At 48.9% G+C, this 26,425-nt stretch overlaps 1 protein-coding gene across 1 annotated transcript in view; it reads right to left on the bottom strand.

Moving 5' to 3' along the window:
• LOC133345246 (plexin domain-containing protein 2-like) overlaps nt 1-19,770 on the bottom strand; it is a 44,066-nt gene extending 24,296 nt beyond the window's left edge. The window contains exon 1 of the mRNA XM_061555838.1: nt 18,545-19,770. Within this exon, the coding sequence (XP_061411822.1) occupies nt 18,545-18,641 (97 nt within the window). The 5' untranslated portion in view covers nt 18,642-19,770. The remainder of the gene's footprint in view (nt 1-18,544) is intronic.
• Between the last annotated feature and the right edge of the window lie 6,655 nt (nt 19,771-26,425).

A 26,425-nucleotide genomic window follows, 5' to 3' on the forward strand; every position in this document is an offset into this window, starting at 1 on the left:
ACCACAAAAACTCTTCCCGATAAAAACGGATCAAGCGGCGACGGCGGCGGCACAAAACCACGGCAAACACCACATGGCACCAGGAACGTCTACATGAAAAAAACCCGCAGCTCTACCGATTGCCACGGCCGAAATTGCACTGTGGCAGCACCAGGTGGGAGAGAGAATTAGCGCAGCATCTCCCGTGACGGAAATGATGCAGTTGACAAACTGCCGAAGCTGCTGCGGAATGTCTCGCGCAACACCGGAGACTCGCGAGGAAACATTGACGGGGGCACGGCGCTCTCCGACCCTCAATCATAATTTGTAGACACGCGGTCACGCGGCAATAAAACAAAGTTCATGGTGGCCCTCATTGCCCATGGGCCACCCTCATTCGATTTTCATAATAAAGGAACAAAAAAGTGGAAACATCAAAGCGAGAAAAAACAGACAGCTCACGACGGACAGCAGTGGCACGTCCGATGAACCACACACGCTTGAAGCGATCAGCCGTCGAGAGCTGGCTGTGTACGAGGGAGTGGAGTGGAGCTTCAAGACGTATTCCCATTGAGAGGGTACGGTCAATCGCTCACGGTAAACATAACAAACCGCACCAGCTACACAACAACCACGTGCGGCGTGAAGGGGACATGGACGGCGTGAAGGGTTGAAGGGCAATTACTCTATTTCTCTCGTGCCACGTGGCATTCACAGATCCCAAAGACTGTACCAAGAACTGATCTTGGTTTAAGTCAGAGCATCACACTCCGAGCGTTTCTCATCAGTCCGACAGCACTGCCAGCTGAGGTTAATCTGCGATGGGTTTTTATTTTTTCCAGCGATGGAAATGCCACATTGCCACAGCAGAGCAGTTTCGCAATAACATGCGTTATTGAATCAACGTGCGTTCAGAGTATTTGGCTGCGATACATTTCTGCGTGATAAGCCACTTTGTTGAGCTATCATTTGTGGCCAGGTTGCTTCTGAAAAAGAGCTATGTAGCTCAATGGGCCTTACCTGTTAAAATAAAAAAAAATATTTAGGTTTTTAGTTTAATAACAAACCACTGCAGACTTTCCACAAAGTGTTTTGATATTTTATCCCCCCCCCCCCCCCCCCCCGTAAGAAGTATGGAGGAGACGAGTCAACTGGCAACCGGCTCTTTAACTAGAAACTTTCCACAGGACTCGGAAATGCAGGAAAATATCAGTCACAAGTACGAGCTGGGATGGGCAACCACCATTCATAAACAGGTGTTACAGGCTGCCGCAGGCCTACGCTGTGGGCAGTGCAGTAAATGTTGGACTGGATATCTATGCTCCCCACCTTCACCAAACCGCATGTGCCAGTGGTGAAGAATGGTCAAACAACCCCGATGATCACCACAGTGTGAGGGCAAGCCTTTATCCAGCGGTGGATTGACAAAGGGCTGGAAGTTAACAATAAACTAAATTGGAGAAGGGTTACACATGTATGAGGAGCAATGAATTTCTGAAACAGACGGTTTTGGGGCAATCAGTCCGCTCGAATGTGCCAAATCAGCACAAGACGGATTCTAATTTGGGGTCATAATAACCTCAACTGTGCAAAACACATGCAATGAATCCTGCCAAACGCCGGTAAACATAAAATTGCACAATATATAAAAAACTCCCACTTATTAAAAACAAGAAAAAGGCTATCTTGGCAAAATATAAATAACGCACTTTCCGGTCTTATATTTAGGGTTTGATTAACATTCTTGAAGGGCTTTGGGATGCCAAGTGAAGGCAAAAAGCAGCGGGTGTTGACGATGCCTGGGCGCACACATCACGCGACAGGCCGCCGGGTAATCGGAGATCTTCACGCCCCGCATCTATGGCAGCGTTAATTTTTATTCCCCCTGTCCAGCGCGTTCGGGATTTAATGTTGGCAAGTTCCAGGGTAGTGATGTCAATCCGTCCGGCTCTGTGCCTCACCCCCCCCCCACCCCCCCCCAAGGTACAACGCAGCACGTCCACCAGCGTGTCGGCCGCGTGCTCACGGTGGAAACCCGACCACGTGCAGGGCGCGAGCGTGCAGACGATCCAAGACAGCGGCACTCGCACAAGCACGCACAAAACCCGGGCCGTCGGTTTCGTAGCGCAGCGCGCCAACCACTACACTACCACACACACATACACACGGGCACGATGGCATCAGCTGTGAGCACACAGCTTTCTTCTTGTAGTGTATCAGCGTAATGCCCTTCCGTCAATCTACTGCCGAATGAGGGCCTCTCAATGCTATGCGGGTAGTGAATTAATTTTACCATACTTCACAAAGCTAGTTACTGCGGGCGATGAAGTCGGGCAGTAGAGACATGGGAGCGTATTAGTACCGAGCAGCAATAGGTTTTGCTACCCATAATGTAAACTAAACCATTTTTATTTTACCAGGTAGGGCCCACTGACCTATGCAGCTCTTTTTGAAAAGCGACCTGGCCACAGATGATAGCCCAACGAAGTGGCTTATCACGTGGAAACCTATAAAGAGCCAAATACGCTCAAACGCACGTTTCGAAAATGTGGAGGGAAAAGCCGATTGACCCGGAAAAAAAACCACACGACCACGGGGAGAACATGCCAACTCCAAATACATAACAGGTGTCAGGGTCGGGATCGAACCCACGACTTCCTATGTACCAGGCGAGGTAGTGAACTTCATTACACCGCTGCACCGTGGCTACAATGTGGTCATGCAGCGCTATGGATAACACGAGGCGATTGGTGGGCTGCTCACTCGAACACTCTCCAGGCTCCCTGCTTAGCCTGACAGGGTCGTACGCACCTCTGCCGATTTGGTCACAGGAATCAGAATCTTTATTTATCCTGGAGAAATCCGATGAGCTATGAAACTCCTTTTCACAGATGTCCAGTACCAGGGGTTGTTGGTATGGCGAGACTAGAGGATAGTGCAGCAAAAGCCCCATTTGCTGCACTCCCTGCCTCCAACCTGCCCAGCCCAGTGCGGTGAGGTATGGTCAAACAACCACACCCACGCGGCACAAGATAAGTTAATACTTTTACGATGATTGCCTCCACCATCCCTACCCCGGATCGGCATCAACTTCAAATTACTTAGGCCTCTCATTACACTGCATTAATGTCACCGAGGCAGTGACCCCGACAGCCGTGGGTGTATTTTTGGCACCCGCTGGCACGGGAAGCGGGAGGTGGGGGGAGCTGCACGCAGAGTGTGGGGGGGTACTCTCCACGTAACATCGCTCTGCGGGGACTTGAGGACCCGGGCAACCAGGCCGTTTCATCGCATCCACGAACACGGCTGCGTTCAACCACCACACTTGCAGGTCACAACTACCAACACACCGTCACTCAACAACCCACCGTCCACCAACTAGGCCCCTCACCTACCACACTGCAGGGTCATAACAAATGCACTCACCTCACTCATCCACCCAACAACAACGTCATTCGCCACCAAGCGGCGGTGACGTCAAACTTGGCGCTTATTCCAAGCTATGCACGCTTTAAGGCCAAGTGAAGCATCGAACGCCCGCTGGCAGACGGTTACGGAACAGACCCTGGTGCCATTGGTTGACCGGCTGCAGAGAAACCCTATTAACTGCACGTCGGCCTGCAGATTAAACCCGGGGGCGCAGTGGCGTGGAAAATCGGGCGAGCGGTGAAAATGCTCGTCGCCCCAATGAAGGGCACCTCTCAGCGGGGAGTCGTGGATGATCGCCGCAGGGGCCCATCGTGAGTGGTGGATGTCGACGGCTCATCGGTCAAAGTCGGATTCTTCAAGATCAAGAATGTCAGGTCTAAGTCAACGTGGTCAGCACCGTTGTTGATGCCAGGGAATTGCGAGCACGAGGATCGATTATAATACACGCCAATTATCTATTTTTATTTACTAGTTGAGGCCCAGAAGCTGTATAGTTGTTTTTGAGAAGTGACCTAGCCAAAAATGATAGCTGAACGAAGTGGCTTGCAATGCAGAACTTATAGTAGCCAAATACTCTAAATGCATGTTGATTCTAAATGTGGAGGGAAAACCCAGAGGACCTGGTGAATAATCCAAGTGACCATGGGGAGAACACGCAAACTCCAAATATACAAGCATCAGCGTCGGGATCGAACCCACGACCTCCTGTAAACAAGGCGAGGTAGTTTACATTATTCACGCTACCGCCGCTAGGCCGACAGAATAGACGATATAAATAAGGCAGGGGAAAAAACAATTAAACGAGATGGTGAAAACGAGACGCAACAATTTGGATTTGTTTCGAGATTCTCAAATCAGATTACAAGCCCATTAGGCGACAAATAATTTCATCGGCGGGGGAGCGAATCATAGCCTCGTCTCTCCCTAGTCCACCTAAGGTAGCACAACGTTTTAGGTCACACCAATGTATGAACACGGCAAAATACTTGATAACCCGCACGAATTTTACACGGCATTCACTTAATTCACCGTTACGGACCACAAAGTCACTGGAACCAATTAAGTGATGCCGCAGCCACAAGCGGGACATCTGGTCTGGGCTCACGGTGCGGGCAGTGGCGGCGCGTAGCCGGACAGACTGTGCACGTCATCCATGTCACCGCTGCGATGATGTTATTTAGCGAGTGACAACATTGTCTTGGTGGTGTCATCGCACTTGCACTTGTGGCACGTAGTCCTTGAGGAGAGTTCGCTTCGTTACACAGGGCGATCCATTTATAGGATGCCCCATTGGGTTTTCGAATGCCCCTCTTACATTCGTCCCAGCAGCTGAACGCATGCTGTGAAGCGACGGCTCCATCTCTCGCAGAGGAGGGCGCTTTAAACGATTTTACACCTTGCATTGATGATCCTGGTGGGACACACGTCGAGAGGCTTTGAAACACGACTATGTTTTCCTCTTATCCCCGTCATCTCAGAGGGGAATCTATCCGTGGATGGCTCTGCAAGGCAAACGCTAGCGGTGCACGAGGATGCCGTGCTATGCGGCGTCTCTGTCGGCCTGTAAATGGCATGGGCACGTGTTGTCAGCTGATGTGGAGTGAAGACTCCTTGCGAGTGAGTATCCATTAATATTTTTGTTCTATTAGTCAGCTCCTAAAATATTCCCGGCTACACCGAAACATGCAGTACTTTTATTATTAGCCAAGTAATGTTTGGTGGGCTGCAAGGTGGCCAAGTTTTAGTGCAATGGATTGTTGAATCCATCAGTGCAGAGTTGCGGGTTCCCCGCCCCCTCCCCTGCCAACCCCGAGTATTCCGGTTTTTCCCACACACCGCTCATGAATGAAATTGGGCCAAACATCCCACTGTGGGACCTTCCTGAAAACGAGTCTAGAGGCTTGGCGAGGATTTCCCGTGGCAATAAATGGGATTATGTTCATATACACGTACTTGGTTGTTTACTTAAAAATGTCCATTTTCATTATTGCCATGTATTCCAATGGTGAGATTAAGCATTTGAAGTGAGGGTAAAGTGCACTTACGCTGTCATGTCACCATTGAGCCCAAGGACTTAAGTGTTCCCGTGCATTGGCAAATAGCTCCCCCCATTTGCCAGGCGCAAGTCACAGGGGTACATTTGTTTAAGATTACGGACGACTAGAGCGCACATGGGATGGCGTGTCACTCAAGTTGTGTGGCAGCGAGCAAGCCGCGCACACACGCAAAGACAAACATCCCCTCCCCCCATACAGAGCTCGCAAACGGGTTTTGATTCCTTACCCGTACCCGGCCGCACCAGGGTCGCAAACGGCTACCCATACCCGTACCCGACCGGGTACGGGTAGCCGGGTATCGGGTAGGGTACCCGATTGCGACCTCTGCCCCCATAGCAGTTAACATCTCGCCATCTCCGCATGCACGCGAAATACTATTCAACGATACATTTAATTACCCATAACGCCGAACTGCGCCAGCCTAAACCACATAAAAAATAATGAATACCTCCGTTTGGCCTTACCTGGTAAGATAAATAGGTTCAATTTTAGTAGGTATATTTTGAATGGATTCGTTTTACCTTTCCCTCTGCTACTTTGCACTCCTATCATATTTTTTTGTACTGTTTGTTGTCGTTACGTTCTGACCGCGTGCCCCGACTGGACATCCTGTGAAAGAGCTCTTCATAGGAGATAGCTCATTGGATTCCTCCTCCAGGATAAGCAAATTCTATCCGAGGCCTGACCGCACCGATCTATAACAAACGCAGCTGCACATGGGCGAGCATTTAAATCGAGAGCAGAAAACCAAAGGCCGGGTGATTTTCCAAAGAGATTTTAGTTTTTTTAAATCCTTTATATTAAGTTCGCTTGCTTGCTTGTGTGCTTGCGTGCTTGCTTGCGACCGTGCAAATCTTTCGGTCGTTTTTTAACCCACTTCCCGTGATCCAATCGAGCTGACATTTTGCACACAGACTCGTTGTGCGAGACAATTAATGTTCGTGAAAAAAATTTTCCTAAATTTTACACTGTTTAGGGAAAACAAATTAAATATTTAATTACCAATTGCTTAATACTGGCAGAATCATCTGACCCATAGGTGGCAGCCATCTCAAGCCAGAGGACGAGAGGACTCTAGCCGCCACGCATATAAAGGCTTTACAGTGAAAAACTTTGTTTTTACGGGTTATACTTATTTACGATTGCGGCAAACAGCTCGGCTGCGCAGCGCTTGAGCATACCGCGCTACGAGACTGGCAACCTAGGTTCGATACACGGCCAAGGGTAACATCGGCGGTTCGACGACGCCTGGCCCCTGACCAGACCCATCCACAGTGGAGCACTGAAAAAAAACTCGACGTTTCACCACTTCCAGGCGCTCCCAACCTTCAAACCGTCACAAACACGCACTGACCAGCGTGGGGGAAGTATGGCCAAACACAATTCCATGACTGCCATGGAGAGGTGGTGGGGTGTCTTCATCCAGCAGCGGATTGACCAAGGGAGTGGACATTTAATTATACTTGAAAGAGCAAAGGGGGGAGCTGCGAGCCTTCGTGACGAGAAACTGCCATCATAGCCAAGAGCTCCTTAATATTGACACGGGCCTTTCAATGTTTAGGCAGGTGTTCACTGTAAAGACCCTAGTCTTCAATGTCTCCCTTTATATTTCCTCTTCTCTACCCCTTGTCAGCTTCCTCGCTCACACAGCGTCTCTCTTTTCCAAGTTTTATGCACACCCACAAATACCAAGATTTCGTCCCCTCAATCCCTCTGTAGTCTAGACCAGGGGTCAGAAACCTGTGGCTCTTCAAGGGCCGTTTCGTGATATTATTCATTAAGGACCCACCATCTGGTATTCACCACGTGCATTGCAGCTCTTGAAATATTGAGGTTTTTTTTAACCAAATAAAAAGATGGCTCGTAATTTTGGTTGCCGGACCCCCTGGTCCAGACAGACTTGTTGGGGCAAGTGCTGTTAGCGAGTAACTATGAAGGCCGTCACGGCACACGAGGAGGTGGATGTTGAGCAGTGACGATGTTTACACACACATCAAGTACTCATTTGAGGCCGAGTCGACAGAGCGGAGGCCCAGGACCGGTTCATGATAATCGGCACCGGTGTCGGCCGTGAACAGGAATCCAAATCCAATCGCCGAGTCCGTAGCGCAGCGCGCTAACCACTGCACCACCGCTCCCCACACCACGCACAGGGGCCAGCCAAGAGGTTTTATGAAAACACAAACACACATGGTTCAGGTGTGGTCTCGCAGCCAAGGCTTTGAGGGCAGTGCTGTTAGATAACGGTGCGTGGTGAAACAGAGGAGCAAATAGGTTACTGTCTCTTCTACTGTCGATGTTTTAAAACCGCTTCGTTGGGCTATCATTTGTGGCCAAGTAGCTTCTGAAAAAGAGCTATGTAGCTCAGTAGGTGAAGTAAAAATGTGTTTACTTTTAAGTTTTGTTATGACCCGAGACGTCTGGCCACATTTTTGAAAACGATGAAGAACCATCAAAAAGACGTGACGTTAAAAACAGACCATCGCGTGACGTTAGGGATTCAAATGCGTATTTGCAGCCGCCGGTGATTAAACCGGGTTCTGAAGTGCAGCGGAGTTGATGGTCTAGGCCCAGTCACCAACGAATGCACAGTAAAAAAATTTTAATTTGATTTGCACTTAAATTTGACTAAATTCCCAATGAGATCTTCTTGGTTCTTTCGGTAAAGTCACGTAGAGGGGAAATAATAAAATACAAATAAAACATAATAAAATAATTCTCAAGACGTTTCTGTTCTTCACCTGAGGACGGCTGCTTGTGTTGTGGCCGAAACGTCGTGAGAATGATTTTATTATGTTTTATTTTTATTATATTATTATTTCCCTTCTACGTGACTTTACCGAAAGAACCAAGAAGATGAATCCCTGCAGTCACGAAAGCTTTAAAAGAAATTTCCCAATGAGAATTACACGTTTGGTTTTATTGATGTGATGACACATTCGCTTAAGTGCAAACAAAAGTTTGGACCCGTGAAGAGGTCATTGGAACATGTCACAAGTAATATTGTGACATCGTCATCTGGGGCTGTTCTGACACAGGGTGATGCACTACTTGCTGCCAATTTCAGCATAGAAATCTTATTATTGTGAGAACGCAATGCAAACAGCAAAACCAATTTGGGGAGGAAAAATACGTCAATATGCAACATTTGCACCATTGGTACCTCAATTGCCAGTACAAAATATGATCATTGTTTTTTAACCCTTTTATCTGGCAACAAAACTGACACCTTTTTTACGAGGAGTCATGTTTGCATAGACCACAATACCTGCAGTCATAATGCAAACAAAAAACACAACTCTGATAATGACAGTGCATACATTATCAGAGTTATATTTTTTGTTTGCAATGACAGTGCATACATTATCAGAGTTATGTTTTTTGTTTGCATTATGACTGCAGGTATCGTGGTCTATGCAAACATGACTCCTCGTAAAAAAGGTGTCAGTTTTGTTTCCAGATAAAAGGGTAAAAAACCAATTATCATGCGACATTTGCTTAATGGTTTATCCTTGTGTTGAATAAGGAATTGCATACAATTAGATTTCAAAGCAAGCATCAGCTTTCCCAGCCAAGTTGCGCCCACAACAAAACCTGCGTGGACAGACAGGGAACGGCCTCCCCAACTCTCGCACAAAGACCCCCCTCCCTCACACCCCCGTGTATCCTTAACAGACTCGTAGGGGCAAGTGCTGTTAGCAAGTAACTATGAAGGCCGGCACGGCACACGAGGTGGGAGGGTGGCCAACTCCACGTCTGGCCGCCTTTGTCTCCTAAGTAGTGATGTTATACACACCGCACCATTTGGGGCAGAGTTGACCTCGGGGAGGCCCAGGACCGGTTCAGTCGGGCGTCATAGCTCAGTGCGCACATGCACGGACCCGACCGCCGCACTTCCCCCGGCACGATCCAGGCAAACGAAGCGACCACCGGTGCCCAGCAGAGATAACGAGCGGGCATCGTTAGCGATGAAGACAGGGGCCTTGTGCTCCTAGCTCTAACAAACCGGCCCTTTGTGGGGGGAGGAGATGCTGCCGCCTCCTCCGCTGCCGCCGGTGGTGGTGGTGGTTGTGGTTGCGCCGGGGTTGGCCCGTTTGCCAGCAGTGCCACACAATGCGCTGCTTGTACGTGCAGACGCTCCCCGTTGGATGTAGTTACTGTGCCGCTCACTCCGACCATCGGCAACGAGGGAGGGAGGGAGGAAGGGAGGAGAGGCAACTGCCCCATCGTAGGGCCAACGCGGCCAGTAGCTGTTCAGGCCGATGCGTCAAATGTAAAAACACATGCTCCGTCGTGGAACGGATTTTTTTGGCCACGAGACGTTGTTTTGCATGATTGGAAAGATACTTTTTTTTGTTAGATACAGATTTTGATTATTTGTCCCATTATCCGATCGCGATAGTTTTTTTTCCTCTCCCCCTCTGCAATCACACATGTGCAGCGGTGGGGTGCCAACAGCTGTGGCGTGGGCGAGCGTACGTGCCCGGGCCGGAAAGGGCGATGCAGGCGGAGGTGGAGGGGGTTTGCACCCAATTCAGTGCGACCATTTTCACTTCAGTTCCAGTCCTGTAACACAGTAAGCGCTGCGCACAACTCCGCTTTGGAGGCTAACCGGCAGATTTGGCGTACACTTACACAGGATCTTACACCCATAACTCTTGTTGCTTGGTATTTGGCCTTTTTTTAATTAAAAACAATAATACTGAAAACATTGTACTGTATTTCCAATTGTGTTGGAGATGCAACTTAAAATTGTATGGATTACAATGGCCCTTCAGAGGCCTTCCCCATGCCTTTTTGTCATAAGGACTGATGAAACCATACATTCACTCACCACGCCGGTGAAAATGGGAGCTGGTGAAACGGGTGCCAAGGACTGTTTCGGATGTTACTCCCCACTGGCGTTAGCAATGGCCAAGAATCCAACTAGAGGCGGGCCCGGCTCGGAGCACAAAGCTAACCACTCGCACACTGCAGTTAAAACGCACTGCTTGATGAAGGTCATGGTCATGCCTAGCCACTGATATCGCATCGCAGGATAGCGATGCGATATCAATTAAAACACTGCACACCAAATTGTTTGGGATCACACTCGATGAAAGCAAGGACACGGGGTACAGGGCAAGTCACCAGAAAAGAGAACTGGAGGCTCAAAATCAATCATTGAGAGGCAAGGTAAAACAACAACAAAAACTATAAACTATTTCTATTTTACCAGGTAAGGTCAAACGAGCTACATAGCTCTTTTCAGAAGCAGCCAAATGCCATAAAACCGGCGAGATGCACCCCCCCCGGGCGTGCGAGACGCCCTTCCCGGGGGTGCGAGTTATGCCAGACTTTTTTTAGAAGATAAATCATCGAAGGAGAAATTAAGCAAGGGCACACAAGTACAACTACTTTGTTTCAAACCTATTTTTTTACGTACATTTATATTTTTTACGATTGAGAACCTAAAGTGGTGCAAGGTTGCAGTAAAGGTTAACCAGTGCCCTAAACGCGTAATGTTGATTCTTAATGTGGAGGAAAAAACCGCATGATCCGGAGAAAGATCCACACGACCACGGGGAAAACATGCAAACTTCAAATACACAGGCGTCAGGGTCGGAATCAAACCCACTACCTCCTCCATACCAGCCAAAGGTAAGTTAACGTCTCGCCACCGTCACACCTACAACGGTACAGCCGCAAAGTGGATGTGAAAAAGAGGCAAACGCGGCAATAATATTTCCCACTCCAGCATAAAAAGGAGCCTTCACTCATCGGTGGGCCGAGGATAGTGATGCCCAGAGCCAGAAATCCAGGATGCTACCCTTACATCTGCTGTCATGCATGGCTAAAGGCAACGGCCAGAGATTCAATCTACCACTACGCTCTTGACGGGAGCAAGGCATGGTGCGAAATGACGCGCAGTGGAGCCAGGCGGGACCTTATTCTTAACACGCTTCACGGATTTGGGAGGGGAGATTTTTCAGAATGTCAATTCTCATATCTTGGGCGTTCATAATTACGGCCGCACGCAATGTCAATAATCCGTACACCCTTAAGACACTGCTTGTAAGATCGTAGGGCCTTAAGAGCAACTGCAGCACAAGGACTTTCATTTCGTGAAAGGACGACATACAATACGATGTATTTATTAATTTACAACTCCGATAAATCCCCTGCTGGAGAACACAGTCTCCCTCGGGCCACGTTCAGTCGTGGGGAAATTGTTTGACGCTCCCCACCATCACCACACACGTGGCGAGTGCGCGTCGGTAAACAGTTGGGTTTCCCCCAGGACCGGTTCAGATGTTGCTGGCCACCGACGATAGACATGGCCAGGAATCGGAGTGGAGGTCACCGGACGGGTCCCCTCGTGTCGCGTGCCCACAGCCCCTGCTCGAATGCTCCAAAAAGCCACCAATGAAGACCGTGATGTGAGAACGCCACACCGTGGAGACAAAACTATCCCAAAGTTTTACATAAATTAGTTACAACCGAGTGAACACAATTCTTCTTCTTAAATTCCTGTTCGTCCATAGCGCTGAAAACAATTGTGCAATAGGAATTTCACAATAAGACCCGAGCAACAAATCCAACAGCTGTGCTCCGTGGCACGCTGACAATTGCCGTCACCCGCAGCCAAGCTCGTTCGCACAACAAAAATTAACTCATCTCAGTCCTGCGCCGCTGCTCGTTACCAGTGGCTAGCGGCAAACAATTTGATGCGCCGCGTCAAAAACGCTGCTGCGCCACCCCGGCAACAGTGGCAACACATACGGGGCGGATTCAATCTGCAGCTCGGGGTAAACAAGTCCGACCGATGCGGAGCCACTAATGAAGGGGCCGGTCACACGTTTTTGTTTGGTTTCACTGGGAGATGTTTCCTACGGTTGCCGCTTGCACATCGCGGGCGTGATGAATCCCGATCGGGCACCCAAATCGCACGCATTGCGCGTAACGAACGGCCACACGGTGTGGCAGCTGCACAAATAAGAGTCATTAGCCATGATAGATCCACTGCTCGATGAAGGCCCTCTCAAGCCAGTGTCATCCGTCAAAAGGCACACGAGCTGATTTCATCGCTACGAGCTTCTCTGTGGTGGACGGCCTCTTGGGAACATTCCCTCCATGGACTGCCACTCCAACGTTAGTCTCGACCACCGACCAATCATCGTCCCTCCTAGAAACACGGCCTGCGCACAAAACCCACTTACTTTTCTTCACAGTCAATGACGTCTCCAACCTGTGTACGTTCTCAAATTCGTGTGATCCTAGCATGCATCACACCACACTCCTTGATGCAATTTTACGTTTTTGTTCCATTTTCTTTACGAATGTCCACGATTCTGGCAAAGGTGATATATCCATGTCAGGGTTACACATGGTAGGGAAGAGGAGGGGGGGTGGTGATATCCAGAGCAACTGCAAGCTCGCCCCTCTACAATCGAAGCATCGATTCAACTAATGCACGGCTTCACATTGTTTTAAGATGCCATACAGTGTTGCAGCATAAACTTTCTAAAATCCTTACGGGTCACACACGACCTTATCATCCTCGGCCCGGGTGGTGCGACTGCACTCAAAAAGAAGGCGCAGCAGAAGGACGCTTACACTGGTCACCACATTTTTTCTGGCATAAGGTATTCCAACGGTTTCAAGGTAATTTTGGGGTGCCGATTCCAAATCTGGCATCAGTTTGCCTATCACATCAGGTTTTTGAGATATCAAATATTGCATTTTCTATAATAACTGCAGAAGAAAAATATTAAATAAATGAAGATATCTACATAAAATTATATTATAAACACTATCCTAAAAATACAGCACCATATTTTAACACTGAAGCAGTCACTGACTCGCAACAACTTGCAATCATAAATGACAGAGTTAATTTCTGGTAAAATCAATTAAAATGGGGTATGCCGATAGCGTAAAAATGAGATGTGATAGAGCAAATCTGTCTAAAACAGCTGCAAAAGTCCAGGCCAGAAAAAAAAAAGATTTTTTTTGTTGTTGATCAGTGTTATGCGACAAACGACCGCAAGCAGCGAAACTTTAAACAAGTATAACCCGTAAAAACAAAGTTTTTCACTATAAATCCTTTATATGCATGGCGGCTAGAGTCCTCTCGTCCTCTGGCTTGAGATGGCTGCCACCTATGGGTCAGATGATTGCATGGCAGCATTAAGAAATAGGTAATTAAATATTATATTTTTGTCGTAAAAAGTGTGAAATTTTGGAGAAAAAAAATTCACGAACATTAATTGTCACGCACAACGAGTCTGTGTGGAAAATGTCAGCTCGATTGGATCACGGGAAGTGGGTTAAAAAACGACCGAAAGATTTGCACGGTCCTAAGCAAGCAAGCGAGTGAACTTAATATTAAGGATTTAAAAAACAAATGGACGCTTTAAAGCGCCGGTGGAGGTGGCTCCGTGCCAGCAGGCGAACGAACGCGAGTCGAGTCTCGCCAGCTCGCGTACCAAGCCCGAAGGGGGTGAGGGCTCGTGGTTCCACGACTCCTTTCCCCACACTTTTGACGTTCCCACCCAGGCCTGGCTCCACCGGTAACGAGTACCGCCCGTCCCGCCGGCACAGACCTCAAAATGCAGACTCACACCGCCGTCGATGTCATTTAGCCGCGGGCGACGGCAGAGGTCGTCCCATCAATAGCATGGGAATATAAATTTGCTTTTGGATCGTTTTCCCAGCGCTGTCAAACTTTGAGAAGACATCTATTTCCAGCGAGGAACAATGAGGCGGGTGTGAACCAGCTCGGATCTTATAGATGGGTCGGGACATGTTTTTTCGCCCATCGTATTTTTCCCAAATGCTGTCCACCCCCCCACATCGCCCCTAGCCAAAGGTTAAGTTGACTCGCTCGGATATCACACTGTCGCAAAAAAGTGAGAAAAAATATATACATACGTAACCGCGTGTTTTTGCAAACGCGCACCAGTCCTCCAAGCTACGTCGTTCACAACCATACACGAGGAGCGCTTTCGCAATCTGTACCCTTGGAGATGTCTCGGGACACTCCGTTTGTAAATCGAGAGGAAGCGAGAATCACTGTTGACTACTGTGGCACAAGTTAGTAACAGGTGGTCATCAAGGGTTGTTTCAGACTTACACCGATACCACCGCATACGTACGACAAAACACGCACGAATCGCACATCTTAGGTTACTCGTGCTTTGCTGCACGGTGTTGACAAATCAGTGCGTGTCCCCCAATACGTTCAGGGAGGATTGTTGGGTCGTCCCTTAACATCACTGGCAGGCCTGAGCCACTAGTCAAAATTCCAGTTCTCCGACGGCGGCCAGTCTTATTCGTACATTGACTGCTGCTTACGTGCAAGACAGTGCTCGCGTATTTAGGAGTGGGGACTATGTAAATCCATCGATATTCTGCACCGCAAATGCTGCAGAGGGTGCGGTCACAAACCGGTTCTGGTGGTGTCTTCCATCCACAAGATGCCACAGGACTCAAATATACCCAGTGCTGGTTTCATAATTAGCCTTGAGCAATCTGCCAGCACAAACACCTGACTTTAAGCCACGTCTTCCAACTTGCCTGCCAGGCCATCCAAATCCTCTGCCAACTCCCCAGACAGATTCATCATCAATCAACAACAGCCGCCAAGATCAATGCACCGCTGGATGAAGGAATTATCAAATTGGCACCGTCCCCTCGAGGTCTTGCGATGCCAGTCTCGCCCATGCACCCGAGCTAACGCCACACTGCTCCATCTGCATAGAGGTCATCCTCTCTTTTTAGCTGACATTCCATCACTGCTCTTTATTTTTTTTTTACCCACGTGACTTTACCTAAAGAACCAAAGAGTATGGATTCCTGCAGTCACGAAAGCCTCAAATTCCATCACTGGTCTCGTCCATTGGCCGGACTAATGCCCACCCACTCGCTTAGCCGGTGCAGCGTCCCCTTCTGCTGCACAGAGAAAAGATGGCATGAGGGGTCTCACCTGGCTCGAAGAACAAAACTACAACTGGCCTTTTGGCATGATTGAGGTGAGCTGTGATGCAAGGTTCTCCGAAATGCTGGGACATTTAAGCACGCAATAAATCCAAATCCTTAACCTAACAAATACATGCTATATACACACACATCGTGATGCACAAACACTGTGCTATTACAGCTGCAGCAGAGGGAGCAGCAAAAAAATACCAACTCCACTGGCAACAACATTTCTTATGCAACATGCTTCCCTATATCTGTCCGATGGCGATACATTCTGAAAGCGTCACACGGCCGACTGTGATAAACATCTGACTACCACTACTACATTCGTGGCGAGACTACTGGAAGGGTCCTCAACGTTTGGCTGGCTTCTCATATTTCCAAAAGAACGCTAAACCGGTTTTCTGCCAAAAACACCGTTCACAGCTGATCCATTGCGCTGTAATATATAGTTTGCAGTTAAGATTTGAGGCGTGGTTATGGGCTCCGTTTAGGATGTAAAACATCTGGGTTAAGGTCACGAGTGTGTTGGTTCTCATGCTGGTTACCGAGTTTGGGGGGGTGGGGAAAGAGTATTCAAACAACCGAGGTCCAAATACAGAACCACGTATTGTTATTCAAGTACCACAACATTTCACAATAAGTCACGCACACTCCGTCAGATTGTATGACCAAATCTGTACAAAGTAATCAACAAAATCGTTACCGGTACAGTACAATAACACAGCGATATTAATGTAATTCATCCAGAAAATCCCCCAAGACGCATTTCCAAGGACAATGTATTTGTGTATGCCTATTGTGCCATCGAATCACGAGAGATATCAGCCATCCGCATCTCTCGAAGCAGTAGATAAGAGCATGGCCTGCACAAGTGGCTATGAAAGTGCTTTACTACCACTGATAATCATTCCGTCAAGTTACAACTGGTCCAGGCAGTCATGGGCTGGAAGCAATTTCTCCCACAAGCTTGGTCACGTGAGATTAAACATATTCGTCCCATGACACTCAAACCGATATATTTTGCAATTCTCAGCGGAGCTTGGAATTCAGCCAAATTAAGTTGCAGACCAAAAACGAAATGCGAAGTTTGGTTGTTTCTGGTGTCAGTCATCGGCGACCGGGAACGTCAAAATCGCTGCCCTCGAGCATCGCGGCTTTAGCAGATCACAGGCCCGGCGTTCGGACCTTGTAAGCCACCGAAACCATCAGAGTCTCAAGACTCATTTACAACGGGCCTCGTATTCTTAGGTTATTTCGGTAAAGTCACGTAGGTAAAACATTAATAAAAGTAAAATTAAAATCACGACGTTTAGGAGGCAACACAAGCTTCCGTCTTCAGGTGGAACGGTCACAGCACGATAGCTGTATCAAGTGAGAGAAATTCCAAGAAACCCGTATTACCTTGTTATCTCGGCATCTCTTTAGGAAGGCCAGCGTCTCGAGAAGCTGTTACTACTTCTTGTCTCGTTGTCTGTTAAAAACTCTAACAGATAGGTGGAATTCCTCCCCGTAGAATGTATTAATTCTAGATTTTAAGCTTTCGTGACTGCAAGGATTCATATTCTTAGGTTTTTCGGTAAAGTCACGTAGGTAAAAATTTGAATTAATAAAAGTAAAATAAAAAATTTAATAAAAATCACGTTTCTCGTGTTTTTTGTGTAACGATTCATCGGAGTCGGCGCGTTAGCAGCAACGGTGACACCCACCGATGACCAACATCATGATGAACAGAGTTAAGTTTGTGTCCTGCACATGTACTACAGAGTACAAAACGCAGTGCAGTGAAAATGCTGGAATTATTTGGCACTCTACGTAGTTTGGCAACTTACGAAACAAGTTAGATGTTAGCTCCCTCTTGCCTGGTGCGCAGGAGGTCGTGGGTTCGATCCCAACCCCGACGCCTGCTGTATGTTTGGAGTTTGCGTGTTTTCTCCCCGTGGTCACGTTGATTGATCTCCGGTTTTTCCCCCCCTTCCACATTGAAAATCAACGTGCGCTTAAAGATAATGTGGCTGATCTAAATGTTCACACAAATGACGAGAAGCCACTTGGCTGAGCTGACATTTGCGGCCACGTCTCTTCTGAAAACGAGATATATTAGCTCAGTGGACCTTACCTGGTAAAAAAATCAAGTTAGTCGTGGTAATCTTAAATTTCGATTTAAAGCTTTCGTGACTGCAGGGATTCATCTTCTTGGTTCTTTCGGTAAAGTCACGTAGAAAGGAAATAAAATAATAAAAATAAAACATAACATACAATTCTCACGACGTTTCGGCCACAACGCAAGCAGCCGTCCTCAGGTGAAGAACAGGTCTGTCATTCAGACGCTGTCTTTCCGACAGACCTGTTCTTCACCTGAGGACGGCTGCTTGCGTTGTGGCCGAAACGTCGTGAGAATTGTATGTTATTTCCCATCTACGTGACTTTACCGAAAGAACCAAGAAGAGTGGTAATCTTGATTTGAAGCTTTTGTGACTGCAGGAATCCATACTCTTTGGTTCTTTCGGCAAAGTCACGGAGGTAGAAATAAAATAAAACAAACATTTGTCGTAGTAAACGTGCCAATTCGAGAGGTGCGTAAATGAACTTTGCAAAACGGCGGGGCGCGTCTCCTCCAATCGTCCAAGTTTGCCCCCAAGTACTCGGCCAACATCAGAACGGATCGATCGTTAATAATCGACATCGTAATCGGGCCAATTGTCGCCCTCCACTCTCAGAAATCACCGGAGGCTACAGAAAACAAACCAGCGGAGCCGGGCAACTCACAAACCACCAACAACATCGACCGTTCTTCGCATTTCATCCCCACGGGATGTTTCTCCAGCGTGCGAGATAAAGAAGAAGTCACGGATGACCGCATCCGATTAATAAACATGCGCATGGCAACGCTGCGTTGGCAGTGGTGGTGTGCACAGGCACAAACAACAACAACCACACACACATTCGTCAACCACCACGGGGGGGGGGGCCTTGAAAAAGCCACACGTATAAAAATAGACGTTATGGCCGTTTGACTTTTTTCTTCTTCAAAGCTTAACAAGTGGGCCCCACCAACGCAACGAATCGATGAATGGGAGGGCAAAGCAAGGAACGATGGGCAGAGATGTGCTCACCTTGACCGGGCACGTCCCTGTAGGCCACCCCACAGGCAGTCGATGTCAGCTGCAGCAGTAGCAGCAGGAGTGGTGATGGAGGTAGCTTGGCACCCATCGTGTGCAGGTGTGCAAGCAGTTTGCTCGTTCCAACAACAACCCCAACAACAACTTCGCTCACCCCTTTGTGTTTGTTGTATGGGGTGTGGTGTCCTTTCGCCCACACACACACTCACTCTTCTTTCTCTTAGCTCTCACTCACAATCTCTCTTGCCGTGTATAGTATTGTGTTCACACACACACACACACGGTATGGTGAAACGCACACCCACACAAATCGTGCACACCTGAAACTTCACACCACCCAGTGAATGTTGTTCACCACATCAGTGTTAATGTCACACACGCGTGCGCCGATACGTCCAAGGCTTTGGAATAAGTGATAGCAAATAGCACGCCCCCCCAACACACACACACACACGAACCGATGTAATCTCGAGGTTTAAGAGTTCAACAAAACCAATGTGTCCCGATACCACACGTAACCGTTACAGGCATGCGTAAACAATATAAAAACAATACCCCCAACAAGCTATCACACACACAGAGTTGTTACCCTGGCGAATACGCCTTCACCTACACCCTACAGACACGCAACAAACACCCTGTCGCACGCACACGGTGAACAAAAACACACACGCGTGTGAATATCCCACCCCCACACACACCACGACAACCTAAAACAACCCACCACCACCAACAAAACCACACTTCTCTTCCACCCCACGACGAAGAGCCACCAAACAACGCCACCAAAACTCCACCACCACCACAACGCCACCAAAACTCCACCACCACCACAACAACGCCACGAAACTTCACCACCACCACAACAACGCCACCAAAACTCCACCACCACCACCACAACAACACCACGGAAACTTCGCCACCACCACCACCACCACACACACGCAGCTCGCTATCTATCCCCGCTCTGCCTCCTCCTTCCCTGCACCGCCCTCGCGAGATGGCGGGGTCAAGGCTGCGACACAGCGAGCCGTGCGAGTCGCGATGGAACCCGCGGCTTGCTTGCGGTTGCTGATAATGATCACTCCACTCCTGCTGCTGCTGCTGATGATGAGGCGGGAAGGGAGGGAGGAGCGACGGGAGGAGGGAGGAAAACAGGAGGGAGGAGCAACAGGAGGAGCCACAGGAGGAGGGAGGAGCCACAGGAGGAGGGAGGAGCAACAGGAGGAGGGAGGAGCAACAGGAGGGTGGGAGGAGCAACAGGAGGGAGCAGCAACAGGAGGAGGGAGGAGCAACAGGAGGAGGGAGGAGCAACAGGAGGGAGGAGCAACAGGAGGGTGGGAGGAGCAACAGGAGTGAGGAGCAACAGGAGGAGGGAGGAGCCACAGGAGGAGGGAGGAGCAACAGGAGGGAGGAGCAACAGGAGGGTGGGAGGAGCAACAGGAGGGAGGAGCAACAGGAGGAGGGAGGAGCAACAGGAGGGAGGAGCAACAGGAGGGTGGGAGGAGCAACAGGAGGGAGGAGCAACAGGAGGAGGGAGGAGCAACAGGAGGGAGGAGCAACAGGAGGAGGGAGGAGCAAGAGGAGGAGGGAGGAGCAACAGGAGGGTGGGAGGAGCAACAGGAGGAGGGTGGGAGGAGCAACAGGAGGGTGGGAGGAGCAACAGGAGGGAGGAGCAACAGGAGGAGGGAGGAGCAAGAGGAGGAGGGAGGAGCAACAGGAGGGTGGGAGGAGCAACAGGAGGAGGGAGGGAGGAGCAACAGGAGGGTGGGAGGAGCAACAGGAGGAGGGAGGGAGGAGCAACAGGAGGGTGGGAGGAGCAACAAGAGGAAGGGAGGGAGGAGCCACAGGAGGGTGGGAGGTGCAACAGGAGGGTGGGAGGAGCAACAGGAGGAGGGAGGGAGGAGCAACAGGAGGGTGGGAGGTGCAACAGGAGGGTGGGAGGAGCAACAGGAGGAGGGAGGGAGGAGCAACAGGAGGAGGGAGGAGCAACAGGAGGGTGGGAGGTGCAACAGGAGGGAGGAGCAACAGGAGGGTGGGAGGTGCAACAGGAGGAGTGGGAGGAGCAACAGGAGGGAGGGAGGAGCAACAGGAGGGTGGGAGGAGCAACAGGAGGAGGGAGGGAGGAGCAACAGGAGGAGGGAGGAGCAACAGGAGGGTGGGAGGTGCAACAGGAGGGAGGAGCAACAGGAGGGTGGGAGGTGCAACAGGAGGAGTGGGAGGAGCAACAGGAGGGAGGGAGGAGCAACAGGAGGAGGGTGGGAGGAGCAACAGGAGGGAGGAACAACAGGAGGAGGGAGGAGCAACAGGAGGAGTGGGAGGAGCAACAGGAGGGAGGGAGGGGCAACAGGAGGGAGGGAGGAGCAACAGGAGGGAGGGAGGAGCAACAGGATTACCGTAACTGCCCCTAACGGAGACTCCACACTCATTGTAAAGTCTCGCGTGAAGATCTCAAATTTTTTTCTTTCTTATTTTTTTACAAAAAAACTGTTGTTACAGTACATGCCACATTCTCATTGGTTCTTTCGGTAAAGTCACGTAGGTATAAAGTAAATCACGACGTTTCGGGCTCACACACAAGCGTCCATCATCACCTGATCATCACCTGATGATGCGCCCGAAACGTGATTTATTTAATTTTAATTTATTTCTACCTCCGTGACTTTACCGAAAGAACCAACGAGTATGGATTCCTGCAGTCACGAAAGCTTCAAATCTCGATTATATTCCAGATTCCCGTGACGTGAACCATTGACACCGCAAAGACGACCACCATTTTACTTCCCCCCCCCCCCCCCAATATTCAATTATGTTCAAAATGTCCCCCCCCCCCTCCCCAATATATTGCTATTAAAAAAAATTGCTATGCTATGTAAATAAAAACAATTTGCTAAACCTTGGCCACAATATCTGGACTTGTCTTCATATAAATCAATGCATAGATTTCTGTTGAAATGATTGTGGTTATGGTTGTACTTTATTAATCCCTAATCTCTGCCATTACAAACAATGAAACAAGAAATGGATTAAAAAAAGTTAAAACAGAGCAATTTAATACAATACACTATTAGACATTGTTAAAAATAAATATAAAGTCCATCCCATGTGTTAGTGAATTTTTAATACTTTATTTTAGGCAGGAAATTAGTTTTCAAATCTAGATTTTTTTTTTCTGGGTTGAGACCCCCAGACCCCCTGGAAGATTTGGTCCCCCCCCCAATGTTGACTCCATGGCTACGGCCTTGCACAGAATTAAACTAATTTCTATCCACCCTGGAGAAACGATGGGCACAGTCATCAGCCAACATTCCAATTACCACTTGCCAGGCGTAATGTTGTGAATTACGCCAATATAATCGTCATTCCAATACATCAACGTTCTTAGTTATGCTATTGTCATTCAAATACTGTATGAGAATCCCCATAGAGGATGGCGGATAATAGAATTGCGGATAGGATATGACTGTGGCAACCACGATCATTCTCATCAGCCATGATCAATCCACTGCTGTATGACGTTGCCTTCCAGTCTCAGCCGTGCGATGTAATCCAATCCGTCTGGCTCCTGCACACGAGCTGATTTCATTGCTCCATCTCTATGGCTCTACGTCCTCTCGGGCTTGTCCCCTCCCCCCCCCCTCTCCTCCTTTGGCTGCCACTCTGCAGTTAGTCTCGACCACGGGCTATAATATTTCCCTTCGTAGAGACGTACTCCTGCCCAGAAGAGACTTGTGCAAAAGCCAGGCCAAGTTAATCTGTTGGCCATCCCACTTCCTCCTAAGGGCTACACAATCTCGCCTTTCACCATAACATCCAAAACCCCCCTCCCCCTCTCCTCTCCTTCGCCCTCACACACCCCCCAACTCCACCAGACCTCTTCGCTGTTTATTTTAAGGAGTGCCATTAAAATTGCTCAATCCCATTATTGGGAGCCTCGTTTGCCTCCTTTACAAATGTCTGAGCCGCGATGCTTGCAAAAGTTGGGGGGCAGGTTGGGAAAGTTTAAATTATACACCGCAAATTTAGTCCAGAATTATCCATCATCATCATCAACCTCCTCTTCATCAGCCATAAGAACTGCTTATTATAACGAGCATGAGTCACCGCTGCAGTTCGCTCTTGAAAAAGAGCCATGCTATAGGCTGGTACGCAGTGCAGTTCAGTGGGGGTGGGGTGTCAATCGATCCTCATGGCGGTACCCTGGGGTAACCGAGTAATACAAAATGGGCCGAGGCAATTAAATATGTTATTTCTGGGACACTCTTTTTTTCCCAGGGGTGTTACTTAACTCCGCGACTGGGGTAACCAATCGATCCGAAATCAGCGCTACTCCGCGATGTCGAAACGCCAAACCATAGCATGAAAAATCCGTTAACAAAAAATTCTACTTTGAATATCGCATCGTGTACAGCTCGTCGAGATGAGTCGATTGCCGCATCGCCGACCATCAACAGACTAAAATAACTGCATCACAGAGATTATGCGAGAGCCGGGGTACTATGGTACGCCGGGGTACCATAGCCATAAGATTCAATTGGCGGTTTTCTAATGCAGTGGATGTAGAAACTAGACACATTCGTCAACAACATTGGCACTGGCCCTTTGACCGAAACGTCGCCGATTTTTTGTTACGTCACGGACGCAGCGTTTATGACGGGTGTGTTGAGTCCGTGTTGTTACGACGCAGAAACATCATCGCCAAATCATTTGCCTAAAACGGGGATCGAAAACCAAAACAACAAAATGAGCCACTTTATTTCGAATTCTGTACGTTGAAAAAAAAAACCGCAATATGAACAAGAGCCGCAATGCACTGTGGTAGTGAAATCGAGACGGTGACTCCTGAAGCAGTCACTTGAAGAGTCGCGTGCGGCTCCGCAGGATGCTGACCCCCCTGGCTTAAAACGTGAGGTTCTCTGCGTAAATTGCTCCAATTAATTCTTATTTGTGTGGTCTTGCCAAAAGAAAAAAAACCCAAAGGTAATAGGATGAAAAGGCAGTCATTTCTAGGTAATTCCTATCGTCCTTAAACATTTTCAGATCACCATCATGATCCATTATCCGTCCACTGCTGGATGAAGGCCTCTCTCCACCTATACGTCGACACGTCTCACGGTTTAGCGTTGTCACAATCCACCTTGCACCTTGCACACGAGCCCCTCTCATCGCTCCATCTCCGATTACTGGATGAATGTTCCCACCAGCTCTGGGTTACTCATGTTATCCTGCTGCTAAATGCGTAATATAGGACGAGTGAGTGTAGCACTTTCGACAGACCACTTCTTCTGCTTGACTCCTCTCCAAATAGCTGAATAAATTTTATGGGTGGCTCTCATTGTCCGGAAAATGCAAATAAGAAGAATATAGTTCATGGGAAGTATATGTGATTGAGCAAGAATCTATCCACAGATAATGATATTCTGCGAGATAAATTGGAAGGGTGCTTAATTGGCATGTCGGATAAATACGAGGAGTTTCACTCGACCCAGGAATACTCTCCCTCCGGCCCCCTTGCCCATTCATACCCCCAACCCAGCCCTCGCCACCAGCGATCCAATCGAGGTCGTCCTGTTACTAGCAACTCGCCATCCCCTATTGCAGCATCTCCTAAACTCCAATCCTCGCGAAGCGCCGCGTTTACCAAATGTACGCACAAATTCCAAATACTAATTAACTCGGTCCACGCCCTCCACACGCCCGATGATTGTTACGCAATTAACGCCGTCTGCATTCGCGTGGAACACGTGCGCGCGCGCTCACACGGAAAACGTGCGCACACGCACACACAAACACCCGACTTCTCAATCTTAATGTGATTCGGCTTTATTAACGCGGACAGCGTCACGTGCCACGTGGAACGAGTTCGTTAGTGTTTTAACGGGGAGTTAATTGGTGAACGCGGAAAGATGGAGCGAAGGTGCGTCGCCAGGACTGCAGGAGTTTAGGAAATGCTGCCCTAAAGTTGACATCCGTGACAATTGTTACGTGCTTTTCTCCTGCGCTTATTCTTTCTGGAATTTGTTTTCTCACCTACGTGAGCCTCTGCCTCCACTCATTGCTGTTCTGAGCCTCTTCCAAGTCCACTTTACAGTCCGTCATGTCTTGCTTAATGATTTTGAATCATTTTGAATCGGCTCCCGAGTGTGCAGGCGATGCAACTGCGCCAATAGCCCTCGGTCGGGAGAGGGGCCCAGGAACCCGGCTACGAAAGGCGAGGACATTGGACACGGGCGCCAGATATCATTCTACGCACGTGCCAACCACGCTACACCACTGACCTTAACCAGCATACCCACTAAAGAGAGCCACTTGGCGAAATGTCAACTGCCTCGCCCGGTATGCAAAAGGGAGTGGGTTCGATCCCGACTTTGGCGCCTGCTGTATATTTGGAGTTTGTATGTTCTCTCTTTCTCACCGTGGTCGCGTGGAATTTTCTCCGGGTCCTCCGGTTTTCCCCTCCACATTTAGAAACAGCATGCGTTAAGAGTATTTGGCTGTTCTCCATGTCCACACGATAAGCCACGTGGCCAGGTAGCTTATGAAAAATAGCTATATAGCTCAATTGGCCTTACCTGTTAAAATACAAAAATAAAGTTTCAACTGTTTAGTTTAGCTGCTTGCTGTATTGCTCGTAACTGTGCCGTAAAGAGGTTCTCGTTGCCCTCAACTAACAGGGGTGCGAGGGGCTTTGTGCTGCGTAGGTTTTCACAGTCGTGTTGTGCAGCTCTCTGGCGTGTGATTGCAGGCCAGCCGATGTTGTAGTGTTGTTGGTTATTTCCTTTGCTGTGTGACCTGGGCGTACAAACACGTCTTGTCCTGTTCCTCCTTCTCCCCCTGCTGCTGTTGCTTCTGCTGGGTTGCCGCCTCGTGCCCCGGGTGCAGGCTTCGATTATAATTATAGCACGGGTTGGCTTTACGTGCAGTGTGCGAAAGAAATTCAACTTGCATACAGGCTGGTTCGGCTGCTCTCCCAACATCCATCCTGAGTCTCCCAACATCCATCCTGAGTCTCCCAACATCCATCCTGAGTCTCCCAACATCCATCCTGAGTCTCCCAACATCCATCCTGAGTCACCCAACATCCATCCTGAGTCACCCAACATCCATCCTGACACTCTCCCAACATCCATCCTGACACTCTCCCAACATCCATCCTGAGTCACCCAACATCGATCCTGAGTCACCCAACATCCATCCTGAGTCACCCAACATCCATCCTGAGTCTCCCAACATCCATCCTGAGTCACCCAACATCCATCCTGACACTCTCCCAACATCCATCCTGAGTCACCCAACATCCATCCTGAGTCACCCAACATCCATCCTGAGTCACCCAAAATCCATCCTGACACTCTCCCAACATCCATTCTGACACTCTCCCAACATCCATCCTGAGTCACCCAACATCCATCCTGAGGCTCCCAACATCCATCCTGAGTCTCCCAACATCCATCCTGACACTCTCCCAACATCCATCCTGAGTCACCCAACATCCATCCTGAGGCTCCCAACATCCATCCTGAGGCTCCCAACATCCATCCTGAGTCTCCCAACATCCATCCTGAGTCTCCCAACATCCATCCTGAGTCTCCCAACATCCATCCTGAGTCACCCAACATCCATCCTGAGTCACCCAACATCCATCCTGAGTCACCCAACATCCATCCTGAGTCACCCAACATCCATCCTGAGTCTCCCAACATCCATCCTGAGTCTCCCAACATCCATCCTGAGTCTCCCAACATCTGCTCTTAGGTCTTCCCCTCCGTCGCCATCACATGAAGACCTCTCTCCGATGCCCGTCCCAGTGTCATGTTAGCGCTACTACACCTGGACTTCTCACACGTCACACACAAAACCACAAACACACACGGG

The sequence above is a fragment of the Lethenteron reissneri genome, chromosome 21 (assembly GCF_015708825.2).
Source record: "Lethenteron reissneri isolate LAM-NWPU_2019-01 chromosome 21, ASM1570882v1, whole genome shotgun sequence".
Lineage (NCBI taxonomy): Eukaryota > Metazoa > Chordata > Hyperoartia > Petromyzontiformes > Petromyzontidae > Lethenteron > Lethenteron reissneri.